Genomic DNA, 15,868 nt, shown 5'->3' on the forward strand with positions numbered 1-15,868 from the left:
CTAAAACAAAGTTTAATCATCAATTGTCTTCTATCGCCATATTTTCCAGTCAACTGAAATCCCACTAATTGAAGATTGTCACACTGGCACCTTGGGTCAGTTTTTTGCATCAAAACAGATAAAAGCTGATGATGGCATGTTCTGACTGGTAGCATCTGGAGCTCAACAACCCCTGGTCAAGTAATGGTGCCTGAGGTGCTGTAAGAGCTAATATATGTTGCGTAGCCTGTCAAATAACACATTATCTGATTTTTTTTTGGTTGCAAACATCAGCTCCATGCTTAGTTTTCCAATATCAATTTTTTTTTTCAAATTCTTTCCTGGGATGTGAACGTAACTGGCAAGGCCAGCATTTGTTGCCCATCCTTAATTGCCCTTGAATTGAGTGGTTTGCTAGGACATTTCAGAGAGCAGTTAAGAGTCAACTACATTGCTGTGGGTGTGGAGTCACATGTAGGCTGGACCAGGTAAAGACAGCAGATCTCCTTCCCTAAAGGACATTAGTGAACTAGATGGGTTTTTACAACAATCAATGACAGTTTCAAGGTACCATTACTGAGACTAGCTTTCAATTCCAGATTTCTTTTTATGTTTTATTCTTTTTAAAATGTGAGATAAAGCACAGCAGTTAATTCAGCGTAAAAGAGGAAATAAATGATGTTATTATCCTTTGAAGCTTCAAACAGCACTAGCCATCATTTGCATGAAAACATGTAACAAATACACAGACCAATATGAGTTTTATTGACAATTCTGTTACCTAGCTTTATCACTATGCTAATTTACTATGCAAATTCAAGCTGACTGAAGGTAATCATTCATAAGTCATCAAATGAATCTGCCACATTGAAAATTGTGGACATTGAAATGTTGAAGGAGTGAAATAAGTCAACAGCAGATGACACCTTCATGTAAATAGGAGCCCACGATAAAACAAAATGATACATTTGACCCCTATTGTGCCAAATGCGTCTGTAATGTTGTTCATATAGCATGTCCAGGTGATTCAATTCAAAATTTCACTGTTCAGAAAAAGTCAACAGATTTGAAATATTACAATTTTTGAGAATTTCACAAGTTGTACAAAGAAAGATATAGTTTTGAATAAAATCCAAAAATGGTTATAAACTCAGTTCTCATTAAACCTGAAGGTGCATCAGATAGCCCTCTACAGGACACCACATAAAATCTTTAGAATATATTCTTTCATTAAAGTTTGATCCAGATCAGCAGGCCAGAAATTTCTTTGTGACTTTGAGAACTGGAGCAGCTTGTAAATAAGAGGCCTTAAAACTACTTCATTATTTTTCATTCACATTTTAAAGAGGTTTATCAATATGTGTGTGTGAAATGCTTTACCAGCTTCTATCTGAACAGAGATTCTGAGATCACCAGAGAGTCGTTTAGTCAGCTGGCGTTTGGATGTCTATGATCAAAGCTTCATTGTAGCTGTGCAGATAGCAATACGTGAAATGGTAATGTAATCCGAGTATGTGCACCAGTATAGGTCAAAGTACCAGCCTAAATAAAAGCAATATTACTGAATGGCCTCAAAAACCTCACATTAGCAAAACAATTTTGATGCAAAGGATGCATTCAGCTATTTGTCAAATTAATGCATAGGGATGGCCTTCCATTGAGTCTGTTGCAGAGCACTGTTAGTGTCTACAGTCTCTACACAGGTTGATCATAAGCCAACACTTACCTCTGAAAGGAACATGAACATTAAATTCCTCCCCCCCACCAACCCCAGATCTGTTTGACAAATTTAATAGAGCATTCTGAAGAAGCGATCAATTATTTATTTTTTTTAGAGTTACAGCACTGAAACAGGCCCTTCGGCCCACTGAGTCTCTGCCGACCAACAACCACCCATTTATACCAATCCTACATTAATCCCATATTCCCTACCACATCCCCACCATTCTCCTACCACCTACCTACACTAGGGGCAATTTACAATGGCCAATTTACCTATCAACCTGCAAGTCTTTGGCTGTGGGAGGAAACCGGAGCACCCAACAGAAACCCACGCAGTCACAGGGAGAACTTGCAAACTCCACACAGGCAGTCCCCAGAACTGAACGCGAGTCGCTAGAGCTGTGAGGCTGAGGTGCGAACCACTGCACCACTGTGCCGCCCTTTAGATAAAGGGAATTTTGATAAATGTGTTGTATATGGATTTTCAGAAGTCATTCAACAAGGCACTTCACAGGAAACTTGTTACAAAAATTTCAAGAATAAGCAGCATGGAGAGAAAGCTGGCTAACAGGCAGGGAAAGGTTTTTCCAGTCAATGGGTGTTACTCAGTTTGGAGATGGGTTAGAAATGGTGCATCCCAGTAGTTAATACTGGATCACCTTTGCTTTTCCTGCTCTCTCTCTATCTCTTCCTCTTATGCACACTCACACATATATATTATAAATTTTAAAATTTGAACCTGTTATGGGAGCACAATATCAACATTTGTTGAGGATATTCAAGTAAGGACGATTTGGCAAACAGCAAGGCTTGTAAAATAGTTCAGGAAAAGATAGGATAACAGCATGGACAGATGGGACAAGGCAATTGAGGGACACAAAGGCAGAGTAGGAAGATGTAATTAGACTGGGAGGAGGCTTGTGTGGAGCATAAATACTGGCATAGACCAGCTGAGCCAAATGGACTGCTTCTGTGCTGAAGATTCTAAATAACAATACGTAATTCTGCAGTCCAATTTTAACCTGGGGCCAGAGAGCAGCATGCAGGGGTCTGAGCAGCAGAATAGTGCCTGCACGAGGGCCAATGTGAAGCCCAGACAACTTTTGCTTCTGGGCTTCATTTAAATGTCCTGAGACAGTCTCCAATCTCAAGCCTGTGGGGATGACGTGGTGGCCGATGGATGAGGCTAGTGTTAAGCCACCAATTTAACTCACCATTCCCACCAAGCAGGCAGGGTTAAAATTGGGGCCAATGCCCTAAAAAATGGTTAAAATATAAATCACAAATGATAAAAATTGAGGTTTTGGCTAGTTATTCTTTAAGAACAAAAAATTGCTGCCAATAAATCTTAATTTAAGCTTAATTTAATCTAAAGGCAGCAGTGGCTTGGTATTCAGAATCTTTAGGTGCCAGGATAGAACATAACAGGAACTGAAATAGTGCCAGGGAAAGATCAATTTAGGCTATTAAAGTTTCAACATTAATTTCTAAAAGATCTTCTGCACAATACAGAAACATACTGAAAAGTGGACTGTCAGCTCAACTAAAGGCTTCACTTGCTATCAGCAGATCAAATTATCTTTCTCCCTGCGGTTTTTTTACACCCCAGAAGAGCCTCATTTTACTATTACTCACTTTGCATTACACTGGTAAGAAAAAAAGTGATCTTTATTTCTTTACAGGTAAAGCAGCATGGCTGTTGGGTGTTCCACCAAGTTTATCTACAAATATTGTGCTACAAACAAAATAATCACATCCTGAAGGAGATGATTCACTAAAGACCAGTTCCAGAGGTGTCAGGAGCCCTCCACTGCATCACCAATATCACCACTATTTTACTGAGAACTGAGCCAGTGGGCGGAATCATATCAGCCCCATGGAGGGGGCCTCAGAGGCGGGGGAGGGGAAATTTGGAAAGTTGTGTGTTGGGTGGGCTCCCCATGCGTTCCCACCTTCGTGCACTTGTGCCGGAGATGGGCTTACTACAGCAGCTGGTACCTGCTCAGTAGCGGCGGATAGCCAATTAGGCCAATTAAAGCCCCACTTAGGGGCAGGTTTCATACACTGGCGATATCTTACCGGCATCAGGTAGGCCCCTTCTGCTGAGTCCAGAGGCTGGTCGCAGCTTGGAGGTGGCCTCCCAGCGGCAGGCCAGAGGGATATTGGTACCTCCTCTCACTAGCCCAATGAATGAGCGGCAGGAATAAAAAGGCTGCAGCCTCAGCCATAACCCTTCCTGTGAAGAGGGTTCCCCTCCGCACTGATGGCCCTAAGAGCTGTGAACCTTCCTTTTTTTAACATTTAAGCTGGTGTCTGAGAGCACCTCCAGTTTGAGGCACCCTCACGCTCCCCTAACTGTCTCAGGGAACCCCAACTCTCGAGGTGGGGCTGCCATCTGTCCAGTGCTGTGGCCCTCCTATTGGGTCTTCCACTTTGGGAAACCACCTGCCATCCTTAATTGGAAGGCAAACACAGAGGAGGCCTCTTAATTGGCCGCCTTCCATAAGAATTCCCTTGTCCTCTGATCCTTGTGGTGTCGGGACCCGGAATGGCCTTAACACACCAATATATACAATGTCGGTAAGTTTCCATCCAGTGTGTTTCACAGAGTTATTCCACCATAACAGAACAATGGGTTATCTTTAAGGAGGAGAAGTTTCAGATACAGGCTGGGTACATTCCAAGAAGGGCGAAATTTCGGGGAATCAAAGCCAAGGCTCCTTGGACAATAAGGGAGATAGAGAACATGATGAAACAACAAAAGAGGGTGTATGATGCGTGTCAGGTAAATTCTACAAGTGAGAACCAGGCCAAATACAATAAGTTGAGAAGGGAAGTGAAGAGGAAAATAAGACTGACAAAGAGAAAATATGAGAATAGAATGGCAGTTAATATAAAAGGGAACCCAAAAATCCTCTACCAGCATGTAAATAGTAAGTGGGTAATAAGAGGTGAGGTGGGGCCTATTAGGGACACAGAAGGTAATATATGATTAGAGGTACATGACAAGGCTAGAATACTTAATGAGTACTTTGTACTGTCGTTTACTAAGGAAGAGGATACTGATAAAATATCAGTAGAAGCAGAGATGGTAGAGATAATGGATGGGGTGAAAATTGATAGGAAGGATGTAATGGAAAGGCCGGCTATGCTTAGAATGGATAGGTCGCCTGATCCGGATGGCTTGCATTCCAGGTTGCTAAAGGAAGTGGGAGTGGAGATAGTGGAAGGCATGCCATAATCTTTCAATCTTCCTTAGATATGGGGGAGGTGCCGGAAGAATGCAGAGCGGCAAACATGGCACCCTGACTCAATAAAGACTGTAAGGACATTCCTAGTACCTACAGGCCAGTCAGTTTAACAATAGTGGTGGGTAAGGCTTTAGAAACAATAATCAGGGAAAAATCAATAGGCACTTGGACAGGTTTGGGTTAATTAAGGATAGCCAACACAAATTTGTAAAAGGCAAGTTGTGAATTATTTAATGAAAGTAACAGAGAACTTTGATCAAGGGAATGAGTGCATGTTGTCTATATGGATTTAATGAAAAGGTTTGACAAAGTACCACATAAAAGGCTGGCTAACAAAATTGAGGCTTACGCAATAGGAGGTTCTGTGTCAGCTTGGATAAATAATTGGCTTAAGGACAGAAAATAGCGCCATAGTAAATAGTTATTTTTCAGACTGGAGGATAATAGACTATCGTGTTCCCCAAAGGTCAGTGCTAGGACTGCTGCTTTTTTTGATTTATATAAAGGACCTGGATATTGGAATATGGAGTAAAATTTCAAAATCTGCTGATGATACCAAACGTGGAGGTACGGCAAACAGTAAGGATGATACCAATCGACTGGAACAGGACATAGATAGACTAGCAGAATGGACAGACAAGTAACAGATGGAATATAATATGAAGAAGTATGGGATGATGCATATTGGCAGAGGGATAGGGAAAGGCAATATGGACATAATGGCACAGTTCTAAAGAGAGTACAGGGACAGAGGGACCTTGGGGTTCATAAGCACAGATCCTTGAAGGTGACAGGACATATTGAGAGAGTAGTTAACAAAGCATATGGGATCTGGGGTTCATAAATAGAAGCATTGAGTACAAAAGCAGGGAAGTTATGCTGAACCTTTATAAAGCTCTGGTGAGGCCCCGACTGGAGTATTGCGTACAGTTCTGGTCACCACACTTCAGAATGAATGTGATGGTCCTTGAGAGAATGCAGAGGGGATTTACCAGAATGGTTCCAGGGATGAGGGCTTTTAGTTACAAGGTTAGGTTGGAGAAGCTGGTGTTGTTCTCCTTGGAGCAAAGGAGATTGAGTGGAGATTTGATAGAGGTGTACAAGATTATGACAGGTTTACATAAGATAGACAAAAGAAAAACTGTCCCCATGAGCTGATGGTACCAGAACTGGGGGACACAGATTTATGATTTGGGGCAAGAGATGCAGGGAGGATGTGAGGAAGAACTTTTTTACACAGCGAGTGGTCATGACATGCAACCCGCAGCCTACAAGTGTGGTGGAAGCAGTAATGATTAATGATTTCAATAGAAAATTGGATGGGCATTTCAAGGAAATAAACATGCCAGGCTATGGGGATAGAGCAGGGACATGGGACTGACTGGATTCTTCTACAGAAAGCCAGCACGGACTCGATGGGCTGACTGCCTTCCTTCTGTGCCGTAATGACTATGGTTCAAAATCAATCTGGATGCTGTGTCCACCTGATATATACTTTCCAGCAGGGATTACTGGACAGTGAACAGAAGTGGAAATATTAGTTAATACAAAAGCAAAACACTTTGGATCCTGGAAATCTGAAATAAAAACAGAAAATGCTGGAAATGCTCAGCAGGTGAGAGGAACTTGGGTGTTCTTGTACACAAATCACAGAAACTTAACATGTAGGCACAGTAAGCACTTAGGAAGGCAAATGGAATGTTAGCTTATGCTACAGAGGGATTGGAGGATAAGAGTAAAGAAGCCTTACTACAATTATACAAGACATTGGGTACACTCCTGGAGTACTGTGTGCACTTTTGGTCTCCTTACCTAAGGAAGGGCATACTTGCCCTAGAGGGAGTGCAAAGAGGTTCACTAGACTGGATTTTAGGATGAGGGCATTGACCTATGAGGAGATATTGAGTAGATTAGGGCTATATTCCCTGGAGTTTAGAAGAATGAGAGGTTATCTAATTGAAATGTACAACATTCTTAAGGGTTTTGGCACGGTAGATGCTGAGAAAATGTTTCTTCTTGTTGGGGAATCTAGAACACGGGGTCACAGACTTAGAATAAGGGGTAGGCCATTTAGGACTGAGATGAGAAATTTCTTTACTCAAAAGATTGTGGGTCTTTGGAATACTCAACCCCAGAGAGCTGTGGATGCTCAGATGTTGAGTATATTGAAGACAGAGGTTGTTAGATTTTTGTCTTTTAAGGGAATTAACGGAAATACGGATAGTACAGGAAGGTGAAGTTGAGGTAGATCGGCCATAATCTTGTTGAATGGCAGAGCAGGCTTGAAGGGCCAAATGGCCTATTCCAGATCCTGTTTCTTATGGTATTATTTCCAGATTTTTTTGTTTTTATATTGGAAACATTAGCCCTCTGCCTTGGGATACGAAGGGCTTACTACTGTCTCATCCGAGACCAGCTAATTCAGCTCAGAACAGGGATATCCCTGGTCTGTACAGCTCAGTGCCACACCTCATGGTGCATTTCCCCAATGAGCCATTAGGAAAACCAAACAATCTATCTTGTGCAATAACCCAATGCAAATGTTAGCACTGATGAATCAATATAGTCCTCACTGCTTATAGCAGGCATGTTGGTGTTTAAGTGATTTGCCTGTTATAGCGATGCATGGTATAACAAGTAACAAGAATGCAGGAGGCATCCGTGTGACTAACTACATCTGTCCTCTATCTGTAACAGCTGGGAATATAGAGAGAGAAATTTGGGTGTGAAATTCCAAACCACACTTCCATGTTCTATCCTTTTTTCTAATCGAGAACCACACTTCCAGGCAAGCACTCATGAAGGGGCCAATTTTGCGAATAAAAGGACACAGGTGTATGTGCTGAATTTCCCTGCTCTTGTCTTCAATTAAATTTGTACTTTGATCAATTATTTCACTGCATGGAAGCTCATGGAAACAACTATTTATCCAACCTAGTGGCATTGGACCAAATTGGTAGTGCAAAGAAGTAAAGCAATGTGACAAAGTCTGCCCAACATAGCTCACCTGTTTACTAGCTTCTAAACTGCACTTTTGTAATCATCTCCTTTGGTACTAACAAACGATTAGCAACATCTGCCTGATATAGGTGACTGCCTATGATAAGCATGGATAGAATAAGTGGAGGAGGGTTGTATTTGGAAGTTAATTGAAATATATATATTCACTGCATCCTTCTGCACCATTTTTCTGGCTGAAATGCTGGGACAGAAAACTCAGCACACCACTTGTTATCACAGAATGTTAAGAAAGCAGTGCTGAAGATGGCTGAGATGAAGAGCCCATTAATACTTTACAAACTGAAGTAAATTCTGTGAGCTTGTAGCATAGTACCAAATTATACACGTGCAGTAATATCTGTAACTATTGAGGATACAAGTAACATCCCAGTATTAGCTGTAAGTCAGGAAATTGAAGGGTGGGAGGAACTTAAGAACATTACAATCACCAGGGAAGTAGAACTGAACAAGTTGGAGCTGCGAACGAACAAGTCCCCGGATCCTGATGGACTTCATCCTAGGGTGTTAAAAGAAGTGGCTAGTGAGATAGTTGATGCGTTAGTTTTAATTTTCCAAAATTCCCTAGATTTGGGGAAGGTTCCATTAGATTGGAAAATAGTGAATGTTAGTCCTTTATTCAAAAAGGGAGGGAGACAGAAAGCAGGAAACTACAGGCCAGTTAGCTTAACATCTGTCTTAGGGAAAATGTTAGAAGCTATTATTAAAGACATTATAGCAGGGCATTTAGAAAAATTCAAGGTAATCAGGCAGAGTCAACATGGTTTTGTGATAGGGAAATCATATTTAACCAATTTATTGGAGTTCTTTGAGGGAGTTACGTGTGTTGTAGATAAAGGGGAATCGATGGCTGTACTGTACTTAGATTTCCAGAAGGCATTTGATAAGGTGCTACATCAGAGGTTATTGCAGAAAATAAAAGCTCATGGTGTAGGGGGTAATATATTGGCATGGATAGAAGATTGGCTAGCTAACAGGAAACAGAGAGTAGGCATAAATGGGTCATTTTCTGGTTTGCAAGAAGTAACGATTGGTGTGCCACAGGGATCTGTGCTGGGGCCTCAACTTTTTACAATTTATATAAATGACTTGGGTGAAGGGACCGAAGGTATGGTTGCTGAATTTATTGATGACACAAAGATAGGTAGGAAAGTAACTTGTGAAGAGGACATAAGGGGGCTACAAAGGGATATAGATAAGTTAAGTGAGTGGGCAAAGACCTGGCAAATGGAGAATAATATGGGAAAGTGTGAAATTGTCCACTTTGGCAGGAAGAATAAAAAAGCATATTATCTAAAAGGTGAGAGATTGCAGAATTCTGAGATGCAGAAGGATATGGGTGTCCGAGTGCATGAATTGTCAAAGGTTAGTATGCAGGTACAGCATGTAATTAGGAAAGCTAGTAGTTTGTTATCGTCTATCGTAAGAGGAATTGAATACAAAAGTAGGGAAGTTATGCTATAAAGGGCATTGGTGAGACCATATCTGGAGTATTGTGTTCAGTACTGGTCTCCTTATTTAAAGAAGGATGTAAATGCACTAGAGGCAGTACCTTGGATGGGCGGGTTGTCTTATGAGGAAAGATTGGACAGGCTAGGCTTGTATCCACTAGGCTGGAATTTAGAAGAGTAAGAGGTGACTCGATTGAAACATATAAGATCTTGAGGTGTCTTGACAGGGTGGATGTGGAAAGGATGTTTCCCCTTGTGGGAGAATCTAGAACTAGGGGGTCACTGTTTAAAAATAAGTGGTTGCTCATTGAAGACAGAGCTGAGGAGAAATTTTTTCTCTCAGAGGGTCGTGAGTCTTTGGAACTCTCTTCCACAAAGGGCAGTGGAAGCAGAGTCTTTGACTATTTTTAAGGCAGAGGTAGATAGATTCTTGATAAGCAAGGGGGTGGAAGGTTATTGGGGGTAGGTAGAAATATGGAGTAATCAGTTTAGCCATGAACGTATTGAATGGCGGAGCAGGCTCGAAGGGCCGAGTGGTCTACTCCTGCTCCTAATTCGTATGTTCGTAAGGCTGAGGTGAGCCCTGAATAGTATTTTTAAAATTACCCATATTTACCACTGGTGCACTCCCTGTGCCACTTCAATGTAAAGTTGTGTGTTCCTATCCTCTCCACAATTACCAATGCAGATATCCTGTGCAGCTGCTAATGGGCACTGAAATATGACACTTCGTTAGCATGGCACTAAACGGCATTAGTGCTACAATTCAGAGTGCATACGTTCCATGAGTAACACACTAGTACGTACCACCAGAAGATTGATGGTTATTGACCTCAATCGCTAGCTCCCGCCAAGCCAGTCCATTCTAGTGCGGACTCCCAAAAGTGGTAATTGCAGTCTGAAGCCATATTTCACCCAGCAGCTCCAGCTTTCCATGCTTCTGACTCCTCTCGTTAAGCAAGAACCAAGGTGGGTAGATGAGTTGCAATACAGATCACCAATGATCTAATTGAATGGCAGAACAGGCTCAAGGGGTGAAATTGCCTACTCCTGTTCCTATCTTCCTTTCTAAAATTCCAAATGACTAACTTCCTCTGCATTTTGTGCAGTTTTACAGTTAGCCTGCTGTAATCTTGACTGAGAGCATCCAGAAGAGTTTCAGCAATAGGGAACAGGGTGAAATAGGGTAAGGAGTACTCGACTGGGACCATCGTCAGAAACAGTGCTGAATCTCTCATTATAATGCCTTGCCAAGAGTTAAGTCAACTGCCTGGATGCCAGTGAGCAAAAAAAAAAGACAAGCCATTATGGGTCTTTATAGACCAAATGAATGCTCATTCCCTTGGGATTAGAGAGAAGGAGAACGAACCTATTACATGAGGCTCTCTCTTCCCTGTGTCGACCCAGGATTTCTGGGGCTTCCATAAAGAGTCATACCTGAGCCTACACCCGCACTGATCTATTGTATCCATAGAAGTAAGGTGGGGTGGCAGCTTTCCCAACATTCCCACCTCAGTTTCCCCAGGTTTCAACCAAGAAATGAAATCTCTCGTGACGTCTCAAGATGTGCGTGTTTTGTATCTGGTCCTGAGACTGTCTCAGATCAGAGTATATGAGCGGTTCAAGCAACAAAGTATGGAATATCTAAAAGTCTGACAAATATCCTAAAACCATTCGCACAGCCCCTAATCCCACTTTCAATCCCATTTTCAAAGCAGGCTAGTAATATTTACTCATATAAATAAATGTGAAGATATGCTGAAATAAACAAACAACATTATCTTCTCTCATTATAGCAGGTCAGCACTGAATTGCCATGGAGGATTTCAGACCTTGACAATATGAACCCCAGATTAAAAAGAGCTCTCTTATGTACACTGTTCAGTTTTTAGTTGTGATCTTGTGAAACCTCAAGTACTTTCAGTAAAATAGTGTTACCCCAGTGCCTATAACTATGCAGTCAATTTCCCAAAAGCATCAAGTCTACTGTATTTTAAATAATTTTGAAGGGACCAATACCATTTTTAATGGAACAGTAGTCCTCCCATGTAAAATTAGGGTCAATATAAAATCAGCTACAATTTCTTATAAATTGGTAAAAAGCTAGCTTTTGACAGAGCTGGGGTGTGATATCAATCAGAAAATAGCCATTTATGCAGCTTAGATACTATATTGTAAACTGAACCTGTCAGAATATACAAACACATCAATTTTATCATCCATAACAATACTAAAGTATGGGACAGCACTTAAGAGTGCTCATCAAAACGATTTGCACTTGTCACTTCCCTTAAAATAAAGGAAAGTCTTCCTGCCTAAATCAATATTAAGGGCCTACATGGTTTGACACCTGAGCAAACCTAGTTCACACCTGTAACAGTTTGTGACAGTGTAAGGGTTAGCTAATAGGCTCCGTGACATTATGATACCTGGATGTTTTGTCCCCAGTGTTCCAATGTCTCTGTTAACTTCACTGTAACTGGCTCTGGCTGTCGAAACACCTCGCACTCTATCACTGCCTTCATCGCCATGGAGACATTGCAGGAGCCATTATAGATGAGAACTTCATCTTTTTCCACTTTAGGGCTGAAATGAGAGGGGAGGTTAAATGGGGTGCCATCAATCTTAATGAAATGCAATTATTGTTGCACTTATTAATCATCACAAGCCATTTGCTCGTGGCTACTCCAAGATGCAATTTGTCAAACTTTGTAAATTTCTCTAATTTCATGCCTTTTTTTTCCTCCATTTCAGATTGTTTTTTTGTTGGAGCTTACCTGAGGAAGAGGCCAGTGATGATTGCTTGAGATGAACCGGCAGCTATGCTAATGTTCGCTGTTGAAGCACAGATGGCATCATCGCAGGCATACATGAAGGCCTCCGGTAACGAAGATGCCTGAGTGCCCACTCGAATTGTGATATCACACAGTATGTACGGGGCGCTGGTAGCATTGCAGCTGTTGTCCTCAGACACCATCAGACTGCACAGGTTTATCAAAGATGCTGACAGAAAGACAATATTGCAGTTACCACTTTTTAACACCAAGTAAAATAGTCTGATGCCAAAGTTGTTCTTGAAGAAAAACATTCTGAAGGGAAATTGCTTTTATAAAATTATACATTTCCGCTAGTGTATATGATCCAGCAATGTTTTTATTTCAAAAAAAGGCCAAAGGTTACATTTAACTACAAGGAAAAGCCCTTAAAGGAAAATCACTAATGTACCATGGTCACGTACAGTTTTCACCTGCATGTTGAATGTTACCATCTCAATTACTTTGAGCTTGACCCTATCAAATTTAAGCAAGATATGTGCCAAAATACCGCTCTTGAATTTAGAAACAATTATTTACTCTTAACAGAGAGCAAGTCATTTTAATCTAACCTGCCAGGTTATGGGTACTCAACAGAAAGTAAAATCGAACGGGGAGTACAGGCCAGAGCTGATCTGGCATCGCCTGCTTTACACCATCACCAAAAGTTAAAATTATCCTTGGAGTATTTGAAACAAATCTGTTGCCACTTGTGCTTTTGGGAAAAATATTTGATAGAATAATTCTGGCAAATGTAGCCTCAATGCTTACCACTACAAATCATATTCTTATTATAGTGTTCATGCTAATACAAAGTATCTGAGTTCCTCAATGATGGTTGACTGTGAGATGAACTGCAATGTGGCATTATTTCCCAGTGATCACCCAACAATTAGGCAATCGAAGGTTCACCAAACTAATTCCTGGGATGGAGAGATTGTCCAATGAGGAAAGATTAAATAGACTGAGCCTTTATTCTCTGGAGTTTAGAAGAACGAGAGGTGATCTCATTTAAACATACAAAATTCTTACAGGCTCGACAGGGTAGATGCAAGAAGGATGTTTCCCCTGATGGGGGAGTCTATAACCAGGGGACACAGTCTCAGAATAAGAGACAGGCCATTTAGGACTGAGACGAGGAGGAATTTCTTCACTCAGAGGGCGGTGAATCTTTGGAATTCTCTGCCTCAGAGGGCTATGGAGGCTCAGTCGTTGACTATGTTCAAGACTGAGATCGATGGATCTCTACGTATTAAAAACATTAACGGATATGGGGATAATGCAGGAAAATGATTTTGAAGTAGAAGATCAGCCTTGATCTCATTGAATGGTGGAGCAGGTTCGAAGGGCTGAATGGCCTACTCCTGTTCCTATTTCTTATGTTCAACTATCACACGATAAACTTGAAATGAATACACCACAATCAATAATGTTTCAATATTGGTGCCAACAGCCAATAATGGCATAGTGGATGACAAAATTGAGAATTATTTTGTGCAAACCAAAGACCCAAAATTGAAAAAATTATATAATTGCCTCACCAAAAGCAATCTCCTACCCCCTGCATACACAATCAGTGAAATGGTTTATATAACACATTACCATGCAATCAAAGACCCATTAACAGGCCAATCTCTACCTCCATCTTTATCTCTTGGATGGCTTCTGTAAATTATTACAAAAAATTAATTTTGATACAATGTTTTTCTGTATATAAATAAATGAGCAGAACAACATTTTCCAGGTGATTCAGCTTACACAGAGTAACAGTGTGTTACTCTTCAATTCTTTTGTATTCAGTTGTCATCAAAATAACATTTAAGTTTTTTTACAGTTGAAAATGCAAACTGGATCACCGTGCTTGTGTCAAATGCGTTTAATAACATGGTCATTACAGCCATAAGAGCAACCGATCTCATTGGGTCATCCATCACTTAACACAGCAATGTCAACTTATTCTGATGGTGTGATTTTATCAGCTTTTTACTGCAGTTCCATTTTTAAAAAAATTATGACAGAAAAATGATATCAAAAGACTTTCTCATTAAAGGCCAATGTGTCGTTTCACCAGACAGCTGGTAGGCATTTGCTGAGTATTTGAATTAGCCTGGAAGAGTAACACATAAATATAATGCTGCACATTAACAATATAAACTCAGACAATCAGCCAGCAGCTCGAAACAAACTCAGAATGAAAGATGGATGAATTTCTACAGGATTCATCAGGGAGATAATTTGGAAGAACATTGGGAGTCTCACGAACCCAGCCCATGTTAATGGTAGTAGATCAGTTTGAGAGAAATGCACAAAGGAATTCCTTCACAATACCCATCATTGACAACCACTGATTGTCAGCACTCTCTCAAATTATGACATTCTGGCTGTGTGAATGATAGAATGTGAGGACAAGACATTGAAAGAGTCTGCAGTGTATACATTGCTCCTTACAAGCAAAGACATAGATCAATCTACAGTCTTCAAAGTGGAATTTTTATTGTTGCTGCATCTTCAGACACTTGGGATGGGGGGAGTGGGGGGGCAGTATTTTATGCTTTCCCCCACGGTGACTTTGGAGGCAGAGAGAGCGTATAATCGGGAGGGACGGTGGTGGGGGAGACCCCGTCACCTTCCCGCCTCCACCCATATTATGTGCGGTGCGGGAAGGCCCATGAACAGCCTTCCCACCCCGCCCCCAATTGAGGCCCTTAAGTGGGCAATTAATGTCCAATTAAGGGCCTTTCTCCGCCACTGCCAGTATTAGCCCAGTGGCTGCAGGCCAGTCAACGCATGGGAAGCACACCAAGCAAATGTGTGTGGGTTGTTTGCCATTTCCAGCAGTGGGGAGGGTCCCTCATTAAAAGGCACAGTGCCAGATGGAGGGATTTGGCTTCGGGAAATGGGGGCCAGCTGAGAACCCTGCCCTTGCTGCTGATCCCCCTCTACACCCTCCTCCACTGCGACCCCCACCCCACAAAACCCCTCCCACCCTGACTCACCTATGGCCTGGGTCCAGCTCCTCCAGTGGGTCCAGTACCGACAGCAGCCACTGCCTTTGTGGTGGCACTGCTCAGCTAAAGAGCTGCCGGCCTCGGATTGGCTGCCAGGGTTCAGAGGGCGGGACTTCCATCTCCGGGGACCTTAATCCCAGAGAAGGCCTGCTGCTGTCCACTTAGGTGCCTAATTGGCACATAATATAGTGGGCTTTCGCCAGAGAAGGCGATGCTAGGCTCTCGTCAGCACTTCAGCTGGCGGCCGAGACTCCCGTTGCCCAGACAAAATCCCGACCTCTGGCTCTGAGGGTCATGCAACACAAGCCCTTCCAGCCCCTCCTACATAAATCAAATGAAGCGTGTCAGAGGGATTGGGAATTCCAACTTCCCACCAGTTTCAACAGGTCCTTGCTTGTGGCCAAACTTAGACCAGCCCCAAACAAGATCACTTGTGTTCAAGGAGACTTAGCTCAGACAGCTGCCTCACAGGCCAGCAGTTGGTTGTCCCCAACCTGGTGTAACTGTAGGAACCAATACACACAGCAAAAGGAAGGAAACCGGCCACTACAGCAGCACAAGTGGGGCCCACCTGTGGGTCCAGGCCTGGATTGATCCTCCAGAAAAATATTTTTCACCCCTCTGAT

The 15,868-nt window shown here is 42.0% G+C and overlaps 1 protein-coding gene across 11 annotated transcripts in view; it reads right to left on the reverse strand.

The window, feature by feature from the left end:
* Positions 1 to 15,868, reverse strand: part of LOC137360749 (fibrocystin-like) — a 604,145-nt gene that overhangs the window by 415,700 nt on the left and 172,577 nt on the right. For all 11 annotated transcript variants that reach the window (XM_068026018.1, XM_068026015.1, XM_068026020.1 and 8 more), the window contains 2 exons: positions 12,199 to 12,424; positions 11,851 to 12,007 (listed from right to left, as the gene is read on the reverse strand). In XM_068026018.1, the coding sequence (XP_067882119.1) occupies positions 11,851 to 12,007; positions 12,199 to 12,424 (383 nt within the window). The remainder of the gene's footprint in view (positions 1 to 11,850; positions 12,008 to 12,198; positions 12,425 to 15,868) is intronic.

Source organism: Heterodontus francisci, chromosome 3, assembly GCF_036365525.1.
Source record: "Heterodontus francisci isolate sHetFra1 chromosome 3, sHetFra1.hap1, whole genome shotgun sequence".
NCBI lineage: Eukaryota > Metazoa > Chordata > Chondrichthyes > Heterodontiformes > Heterodontidae > Heterodontus > Heterodontus francisci.